At 62.8% G+C, this 9,822-nt stretch overlaps 1 protein-coding gene across 1 annotated transcript in view; it reads left to right on the plus strand.

Annotated features, from left to right (window-relative positions):
- Nucleotides 1-6,057: 6,057 nt before the first annotated feature.
- Nucleotides 6,058-9,822, plus strand: part of GLI1 (GLI family zinc finger 1) — an 8,855-nt gene continuing 5,090 nt past the window's right edge. Inside the window, exons 1-7 of the mRNA XM_015615685.3 lie at nt 6,058-6,392; nt 6,498-6,575; nt 6,805-7,000; nt 7,153-7,300; nt 8,225-8,326; nt 8,416-8,556; nt 9,066-9,215. Of these exons, the coding sequence (XP_015471171.1) occupies nt 6,296-6,392; nt 6,498-6,575; nt 6,805-7,000; nt 7,153-7,300; nt 8,225-8,326; nt 8,416-8,556; nt 9,066-9,215 (912 nt within the window). The 5' untranslated portion in view covers nt 6,058-6,295. The remainder of the gene's footprint in view (nt 6,393-6,497; nt 6,576-6,804; nt 7,001-7,152; nt 7,301-8,224; nt 8,327-8,415; nt 8,557-9,065; nt 9,216-9,822) is intronic.

Here is a 9,822-nt window from a genome sequence, read left to right on the forward strand (position 1 = left end):
GGTGCCAGCCCATTATCCTGGGGCAGCAGTGCTCTTCCCAGCCTCCCAACCTCTGCACACGTGTCCTCACACGTGCACAGGTACCCTCCTGTACACGCTGTGCACATTTTCACATGTCCACGTTTCAAGAAGTGTTTGGATGCCACTCCCAGGCAGGATTTTTATTGGGTGGGATCCCAAAAAAATCCAGGTGGGATTTTTGTTGTCTCCAGTTCAGGGCCAGGTCTCGTCCAGCCTGGTCCATCATGAGACAGAAGGTTCCCACAGGAGCACAGTGAGCTCACCCCAATCCTCACAGCACATCCAAACCCTTGGGAAGCTGCAGGACAGCAAGGTGAACAGCTGATAAAATAAAATGAAAGAGCTGCCTCAGAGTGGGAACAAGTGACAAAATAGAGTCGGGTTTCAGCTTTTCTGCATCCAGAGTGAGGCTGGGGGGATGTTGGAACCCCACTGTCCAACTCCTGGCCAGGATTTCGGGGAGCAGAGCTCTGGATGGTGCCCCCAGGACATCCTTGAGGGATGGAGTTGCTGTGTGGGCACAGAGCAAGTCTCCAGTCAAGGAACAAGCCACCACCACCACTCCTGGCAGGCACTTCAGGAGAGACAAATGTATCCCAGCAGGGAAAGCATGGCTGGGGATTTTGGGAACAGCATGAGGACACTCACACCTCCAGCCCTCAGCACTCAGAGGGATCTCCTGCCCCAAGGAACTCCCTAAATCCCCAAGGCTGCTCAGCATGACAAGCCAAAGGCAATTGCACAGATTAACAGGATTCCTGTTGTATATCCCATCCTTTAGTGGGTGTCAGAGTCCCTCCTGGGTCCTGCACATCCTCCTGCTCCCATCCTCCAAGGAATCCTGCAGGATGGAGTTGTTGGGGTAGGAACAGGCTCAGTGTCAGTCCCTGACTGCGGTGCAAGGATGGATTTTGCCACTTGCCGTGTCTGACCTTCGATCCCTGGGGATGGCAGGACGTCCAGGATGTCCCCAGCCCGCCCAAGCTCGATGCCATGGGAGGGAGCGGTGCCTGCCAGGGGCTCCCACAGCCGTGACTCAGAGCTGGGCTTTTATGGGTCCCACATGTTCCATGTTGTTGCTTCCCTTCAGCGCCGGGGAGGAAGAGGGAAGCATAAAAATTCCTTACAGCAGCTGCTGCCATGTGTGTGCCCCCCTCACCTCCACCCCAAAACCTTTCCCCCACCCAACCTCCAGCCTGGTGAAGGTGAGGGCCGGGGAAGTGGCTTTAGGGGAGTGATTTGGGGGGTAGCGTGTGCTGGGGGCCAAAGCAAACAACAGCAGCGAGGGTCGCCCGCCCGCCTGGGGACCACCTATGGAGCCCCCCCACCCCTGCCACGGCTTCCTGAGCAGCTCCACTGTGGTGGAGGGCTGGGAATCTCTTCTTTCCAGGGAATCTGCAGCCTCCCTCCGTGGGTTATCCCTGCCCTGGGTACGCGGGACCCGGCTGCCTGCCTTTCCTTCCCCGAAGCACACGTGTGTCAGCGTGTGTTAACACGTCCACAGACGTGTCAGTGCACGGCCCTGGGTGGGTGTGGGTGCACGTGGCAGAGAGGGGTAGATGGTTTTGTCCCCTGAGATGTGGCACTGGGGTGCTGGGGGACACCTGGAGGGGTGGGTGGGCTGGGGAGGGATTTCAGATCCTCTCCGTGGGAGTGCTGCAAATGGCAGAGAAGAATTTTGGGATTGGGTGGGGAATGAGGATGTGTGACAGGGCTGGGAGAGGGAGGATGGAGTCTGGGATGTCCCAAGTCTGTCCTGGCAGTGATGTGTCTGCGCCTTTCCCTCCACACCAGCATAAACTTCCCATCTCCAGCCTTAAGCTGGTTATTCCTCGCCTCAGCTTTTCCAGGCCGGGGACCACCTTGGAACGAGCTCGGCAGCCCCCACCAGCACGGGATCGTGACCCTGAGTCGTCCCCTTTCAGACCCCCTGAACCTGAAGCGATGCGCTTTGTGGAGCCGCAGTCCTGGGCAGATTAGCTGCCCCATGTGGAGGGGCTGGGGCTGGCCCTAAAGCCCGGCCTAACGGGGGGGTCGGGGGTTCCACACCGTGCTTCTGCAGAGTCCAGGAAGATTTGGAGTCAGGGAAAGCAGTTCCCACCCCAGGCTGAGCTCCTAGGGCAGAGGAAAGGTGTTTGTTCCGTGGGGAATCTGCAGTCTGTGCTGGGGCTGTGCAGCACGAGGGAGGGTCGGAGTGACCCTGGCAGACCCCCTGTCCTGGCCAGCATTGGCTCCTGACACATCCCTGCCAGCCAGGAGACTCACAGCCCGGGTTTAGGGTCGGGGTTAGGGCTGGGTGGGTTTGGGGCTGTTGGGGTGCCTGTGGTGGGCTCAGGGGTTTGCCCACCCCAGTGCAGAGCCTGGCTCTCCCAATAAAAGGGTGCACAGGGGTCTGCTGGGTGTGTCCCCACCATGGCCCCTGTCCCAGCACCGCAGCCTTCCCTCTGTCTGCCTGTTCTCTCTGCTCTGGCCCTCCCTCTCTCCTCGCTGGAGGATCCTGAGTGAGGATTTGGGGTGACCGGGCCCCCCATCAGGTGTTGTAGCTCCCCTCATTGTGCACATCCCACACGTGTGCAGACACAGCCCCACATCCCTGTGTCCCTACATTCCCAAGGGCTACATCTGCCTCCCTCCCTCCTTCCCACCATTCCAGCTCCATCTCCCACCAGTTTTGGGGTGTCTCTGCTCCCACCACCCCTCGATTTTTGGGGTGTCTCTTCTCCAGCACCCACTGTTGTCACCATCCTGACATCGTCCCCCCCAAAAAAAACCCCACTCCCCCATAAACGCGAATCCCCCCGCGCACATGGGAACACGCAGAAAACACGTGTGTTCACCCAGGCGCTGCCAGCAGCGAGGCTGCCCCACGCACGCCGCCCCCCCGAGCCCCCCCGGCCCCCCACGCCGGGGGCTGTGCCGGAGGCTGATGGATTGTGCCACACACAGCTCCGAGCGGCCGGGCTGCGGACGGCGGGGGCTAATCCAGCCCTGACATCGCATTCCTCCACAGTGGGGCTCCGGGCCGGTTAACCCTGCCGGGGCTGGGGGCGCAGGGGCCCCCCCGAGACCCCCGGGGGCTGGGATGGGTGGGAACCGCCCCGCTGCACCCAGGGCTGGGGGCTGGGGGGGAGCGGGAGCGTTCCCGGTGCACGTGGGAGCAGGAGTGGGGGTCTGTCTGCGCTGTCGTGGGGTCTGTCCCGTCCGGGCTGCGCTGGGGGGCTGCGCTGGGGGGCTGCCCCATCGTGGGGTGATCAAGGGGGGGGTTGCAGCCTTCTCCTCCTCCTCTTCTGGTCTCCCAGGGCCGTCAGTGCCCACGTCTGTCTCCCACCTCCCCAGCATCTCTGCCCCAGCACCCATGGGCGCTGGGGTCTCTCTGCCCCCAGCACCCCTCGGTGTCACCAGCCCGACGTCCCACCCCATAAACTCCCTCCATCCCCTTTCTGCCTTCCCCTCCATCTCCTTCCCTCTCCCCCCGGCCCCGTTCCCCAGTGTCCTCAGGAAACTGGAGCCAGATGACAGATTTTAGATGTGTTTGCAGGAAATAAAAGGCGAGGAGCTGGGGGGGGAGGGGGGCGGCCAGTCCTGACCCCCCTCCCGCTCCGCGTTTCGGCGTCTGGAGCCAGCCCTGCTCCGAGAGCTCCCGCCGCTGGCTGCGCTCCTGGTTTTCTTGGCAGAGAGGAGCAGGAATGTGTTTCAGTTTGAGTTTCTTGGCAGGAGGAGAGCGAGGGAAGATTCCCCTCATCCCGCCTGCGCCTGGCTCTCAAATTTATGCCCAAAGGCTGCGACTTGGGTGGGCCGCGGCGGTGTGCGGCCGGCGGGGGAGGCGAGCGCGGCGGTGGGCGAGACGCCGGATGGTTCCCATTGCTTCCCGTTGCTTCCCATTGCTTCCCATTGGCTCCCAGCGTTCCCGGCCCCATCCTGCCTCCTCGGCTCGGGGGGCCACCGCGGTTTGGGGAGCCCCTGTGGACCCCATGGGTTGGGGGAGAGCATCCTGTGGCTGGGACCGGTGGTTTTGGGGTGTTTTTGATGTTGTGTAGCCGCCCCTTGTCGTGTGCTGGTGCTCAGAGGTGGGATGTGGGTGACTGGGGGAACGTCACCTGGCATCCACCTGGCACCCACCTGGCACCCACCGGGCGCCCACCGGGCACCCACCTGGCACCCACCGGGCACTCACCGGGCACCCACCGGGCACCCACCTGGCACCCACCGGGCACCCACCGGGCACTCACCTGGCACTCACCTTGCCAGGCTGGCTCTGCCCATCGAGCCCCTCCCCACGCTGCCTCAGCACAGTGGGACCCTCAGGCTCCCGCTGCCCCTCGGTGGAGCTGGGGGCCAGAGACCCCCCCCAGAGCTGGCCCAGGGGGTGCTGGAGGGAGATAAAAGGGGGCACAGCCCCGGGCAGGGAGGTGGTGTGAAAACTGCGGGGGTGCTGAGGTGGGGACCTGTGTGTGCCCCATGTGCAGGGACGTGCTGGGCGCATGTGTGGAAGCCTGGAAGTGTTCCAGGCCAGTTTGGAGCAACCTGGGCTAGTGAAAGGTGTCCCTGCTCCTGGAACAGGATGAGCTTTAAGGTTTCTCCCAGCCCATGCTGTGATTCTCCGTGTGCTGAGTGTGTTTCCCTGTGCGTGCAGGGCTCTGTGTGTGTTCCTCCGGCTGTACCTGAGCGCTGCCGGTGCCTGCTCGGGGTGGCCGCTCCGCAGGTGTGTGGGAACCTGTGCTCCAGGGCTGTGCAGAGCAGGGGGACAGGACTGACGGTCACCAGGGCAACCGGGGGTCTCAGGTGATGCTTGTGGGGAGGGGGAGGTGGGGGTTTGCTGAGCCCCAAGCCCCCAGGTGCACACACACCTCTCTGGTGGGTCGGGTCACGCATCCCTGTGTGTGTGCACACACCTGAGCAGCGGCACCCACAGAGGGCTGGGGTCACCCCACAACCCCACAGACTTTAGGGGAGGGGGCTTGCAAACCTCCTTAGCCCTGGCAGGTGAGGGCAGGTGGGAGGTTGCCCCAGGGGTAATCCCCGAACTCTTCTGCAAGGCCCAGGGGGCAGGTGAGAGCCCCCTTCTCTGCCCCCTGTTTCCTCCTCATCTCTCTTTCCCCCCACCCAGTTCCACCACCTTCCTGGGCAGCCCCCTCCCCTCTGCCTGCCCCGCTGCCCCCCCTCCATTCTTCCTGCCTGACACTCTCACAAAGCCCCTAGACGAGCTTTCAAAGGGGCAACTCATGCGGAAGAATTGCTGCCCCCCTCGCCCCCCCGGCTCCAAACGCAACCCAGCGCTTTTCCCAGCGGGGTGAGGGGCTCCCACTCCCCCAGACCCCTTGTTTGGGGCGATTCCCCGCGTCTCAAAGGGGGATGCTGAGGGGGCAGGAGCCTTCGTTCCCAGTGCCACCCACATCTGCCTCGTCCTGTGGTGGCTTCTCCCGCTCCTGTCCTTCATGTCAGCCCTCGGGGGTCTTGGGGCAGGACAGGGAGCGGTGGGAATGGATGGGCCGGGATGGTGGCCCTGGATGGAGCTGGAGCTGGGGGGCAGGACAAGGACCATGAGCGGGAATGGAGAGGGGGGTGGCCAGGGGGTTGGGGTGGTTTGGGGGCGGAATGGTGGCCCTGGGGGGTGGGACCAGGCTCAGGGCAGGACCCCACAGGCAGGGATCGACGGTGGGCTGGGCTGAGCCCCGTGGCAGGGGCGCGATGCGTGGGTGGGACAGGGCAGGGTGGGGACCCGCGGGCAGGGTGGGGACCTACGGGCAAGGCAGGGCTGGGTGGGACCTGCAGATGCTGGAGAATCCCTGGGAAGGGAGGAGTAGGGAGCCAGCTCTGGTCCTTGGCCCGAGAATGGTTCCGGCTGTGCCTCGCTTTTCCATTTCACAGAAACCCAGAATCCCGGAATGGTTTGGGTTGGAAGGAATCTTAAAGTCACGTTCCGACCCTTCACCATGGGCAGGGACCTCTTCCACTATCCCAGGTTGCTCCAAGCCGCTTCCAGCCTGACCTTGGACACTTCCAGGGATCCAGGGGCAGCCACAGCTCCTCTGGGCACCCTGTGCCAGGGTCTCCCCACCCTCACAGGGAGGAATTTGTTCCCAGGATCCCCAAATCTCTCCTGTTTCAGTTTAAAACCAGTCCCGGGAGCGGGTCCCGCGTGCTGCGGCTCCCCCTGGCGGCCAAACCCAACCTCATCCCACCGCCCCCAGGTCCCCGCTCCGGGCCCCGCAGCCCCCCGGGCCCCGCCGCCACCCCGATGTTCCCCTGAGACACCCCCGGGCCCCACCGCGACATGTTCGACCCCGCGGGACCCCCGGCCGCCGGCTACAGCGAGCACTGCTGCCTGCACCCACCCCACGGACCCGCCCCCGCCGCCCCGGGACCACCAGGTGGGTCATGGTGGGGGGCTCCAGGCTCCGCATCCACCCCTCGAGGTCAGGGGTGCTCCGGGGGTCCCTCTCCCACACCCACCTCACCCGTCCTCCCTCCTCCAGGACTTGATTTCCCCGTGTGCCATCAGCCCGGGCACCGTGGCTATGGGCTGGCACCAGGAGCTGAACTCGCTGCTGACGGTGAGTCTCCGGTTTTGGGGGCCCGTGGGGCACGGGGGGTCCAGGATTCCCTAGAGGAGTTAAGCATCTCTCTGTTCTAAATCCGAACTGGTGCACTCAGGGCACTCCTGCAGCCTCCAAACGCCGGCTGTGTGTCCGTGGGGTGTCTGCAGCCCCCAGGGCCACGCTGAGGGCAGTGTCCCCTGCTCTGGCCACGCTGAGGGCAGTGCCCCCTGCTCTGCCCTCCCAGGCTCCCGGTTCTCCACGCCCCGCGGCGCGGGGAAGCTGGGGAAGAAGCGGGCACTGTCCATCTCCCCGCTGTCCGACTCCAGCATCGACCTGCAGACCGTGATCCGCACCTCTCCCAACTCCCTCGTGGCCTTCATCAACTCCCGCTGTGCCTCGGCCGGGGGCTCCTACGGGCACCTCTCCATCAGCACCATCAGGTGGGCACCAGCACCCGTTCCCACCTCGGGGAGCGCTGGGAGAGCCGGGGCGGGGTGTGATGGTGGGGAAGGGATGATCGGGATCCCCGGCTGGGCAGATCTCACTCTTGTCTCCTGCCGGTGTCACCTGCTCGTCCCTCTGGTCTCCTCAGCCCGTCCCTGGGGTACCAGAGCCCACCTGGGCAGCAGAAGGGCCAAGGCCACCTGTACACGCCACCCCCACCGTGCAGCTCCCACGAGCTGCCCCCGCGCCCGGGGCTGCTGCAGCACCCGCCCCGAGGGACCCTGAAACACTGCCAGGTACCGGGAGGGGATCCAGGAGGGGATCTGTGAGGGGATCTGGGAGGGGATCTGTGTGAGGAGATCTGGGTGAGGAGATCTGGGTGAGGGGATCCATGTGAGGGGATCCTGGAGAGGATCCAGGAGGGGATCTGTGAGGGGATCTGTGTGAGGAGATTTGGGAGGGGATCTAGGTGAGGGGATCCATGAGGGGATCTGGGTGAGGGGATCCGGGTGAGGGGATGGGATCTGGGCAAGGGGATGGGATCTGGGTGAGGGGATCCATATGAGGCGATCTATGTGAGAGGATCCAGGTGAGTGGGATCCATGTGAGGGGATGGGATCAACGTGAGTGGATCCATGTGAGAGGGATCCATATGAGGGGTTCTGTGTGAGGGGGATCCGTGTGATTGAATGAGTGTATCCATATGAGGGAATGGGATCAATGTGAGTGGATCCATGTGAACGGGGTTCCATGTAAGTGGGGATCTGTGTGAGAGGATCCGGGTAAGTGGATCCATGAGAGAGGGATCCATGTGAGGGGATGGGATCAACGTGAGTGGATCCATGCGAGTGGGATCTGTGTGAGGGGATCCATGTGAAAGGGATCCATATGAGGGGTTCTGTGTGAGTGGGATCCGTGTGATTGAATGAGTGGGTCCATGTGAGTGGGATCTGTGTGAGGGGATCCATGTGAGTGGGATCTGTGTGATTGGATGAGTGGGTCCATGTGAGTGGATCCATGTGAGTGGGATCAGTGTGAGAGGGATCCCTGTGAGGGGATGGGATCAACGTGAGTGGATCCATGCGAGTGGGATCTGTGTGAGTGGATCCATGTGAGTGGGATCAGTGTGAGAGGGATCCCTGTGAGCTGTACATCCATGTAAGTCGTGTTCCTGTGGCCATCTCCATGCCGACTGTTTCCCAATCCCCCTGCCCCGGCAGCAGCTGAAGCTGGAGTGGAGCCTGAGCAGTCCCCTGAGTGCCAAATTCCCAGAGGAGCGATCTGAGGGTGACATCTCCAGCCCAGCGTCCACGGGCACCCAGGTACACCCCAGGCCCTGGGATCCCCCCTCACTCCAGCACCGCTCCTGGGGGTCACACCTGGGAGCGCTCAGCTGTCCGTGCTCCCCCAGGACCCCTTGCTGGGCATGCTGGATGTTCGGGAAGAGCTGGAGAAGGAGGATGGGAAACCTGAGTGTGAGGCTGTGTATGAGACCAACTGCTACTGGGACGGCTGTGCCAAGGAGTTCGACACACAGGAGCAGCTGGTGCACGTGAGTCAGGGGCTGCCGAGGTGTTCCCACCCCAAAACTGCCCTCATCCCCCTGGATCAGCCCATGATTCCTGCTCAGTTCCCAACCACCCACCCTGGGAGCTCACTGTGATGCTGGGAGGGGAGGGATGGGCACCCCCAGCTCTCCTCAGCCACTGGTGCTTCCAGACTCCCTCTTTTGCTCCAGCTTTCTTTCCTCCAACTCTCCTATATCCCCCTGACCATCCTTCAGATCACCTTGATGCCTTTGGCCACTCTTGATCCTCCCAGAGCATCCCTCAAACATCCCCTGCATTCTCTGCCTCCTCCAAACCCCACCTGAGCTGTTCTCCCCCAAACTCTGCTGTCTGCACCTGCCATCCCGGTCCCTCCATGTCCCTTTCTCCCATCCCTGTCTGTCCACGTCCCTTTCCCAATCCCTCCATCCCCCTTTTTCCCGTTACATTCCCGTATCTCCCCGCCCCTTGTCCCCTCCCCAGTGCCACCAGTGATGCTCCTCTCCCTTCTCAGCACATCAACAACGAGCACATCCACGGGGAGAAGAAGGAGTTTGTGTGCCACTGGGCAGCGTGTTCCCGGGAGCAGAGGCCCTTCAAGGCTCAGTACATGCTGGTGGTGCACATGCGGCGGCACACGGGCGAGAAACCTCACAAGTGCACGGTGAGATGCCGAAAATTCCTCAGAAATGCTGGGTGAGCTGGGAAAATGAGGGGGGACAGGGTAGAGCATGAGAGCGGGTACAAGTGGAGGGGTGGCAGAAGGGGGTGGGCAGAGGTGGGTACAGGTTTGGCGCTCATGGAACCGTGGAATGTTTGGGGTTGGAGGGACCTTAAAGCTCATCCCTGTCATGGGCAGGGACATTTTCCACTAGCCCAGGTTGCTCCAGGCCTTGTCCAGCCTGGCCTTGGGCACTTTCAGGGATCCAGGGGCAGCCACAGCTTCTCTGGGTAACCTGTGCCAGGGCCTCCCCACCCTCACAGGGAGGGATTTGTTCCCAACATCCCATCTGAACCCAGAGTCCCATCGTCCCTGTGCTTTGGAATCTGTTCCTGAATTTAACCCGGGATGGGGAGCTGGGGGTTGCAGTCAATCCCCGTTTGTGGTTTTCCCTTGGGGACGCTCTGAGGGGCTGCCAGGGACAGGGACATGGCACAACCCCAGGGTGAGGGGCTGTGCCACGGTGTGAGGATGAGGAGGGTAAGGAGGATGAGGATGAGGAGGGTGAGGTGTGTGCCATGGTGTGAGGATGAGGAGGATGAGGAGGGTG

The sequence above is a fragment of the Parus major genome, unplaced genomic scaffold, assembly GCF_001522545.3.
Source record: "Parus major isolate Abel unplaced genomic scaffold, Parus_major1.1 Scaffold220, whole genome shotgun sequence".
NCBI classification, from domain to species: domain Eukaryota; kingdom Metazoa; phylum Chordata; class Aves; order Passeriformes; family Paridae; genus Parus; species Parus major.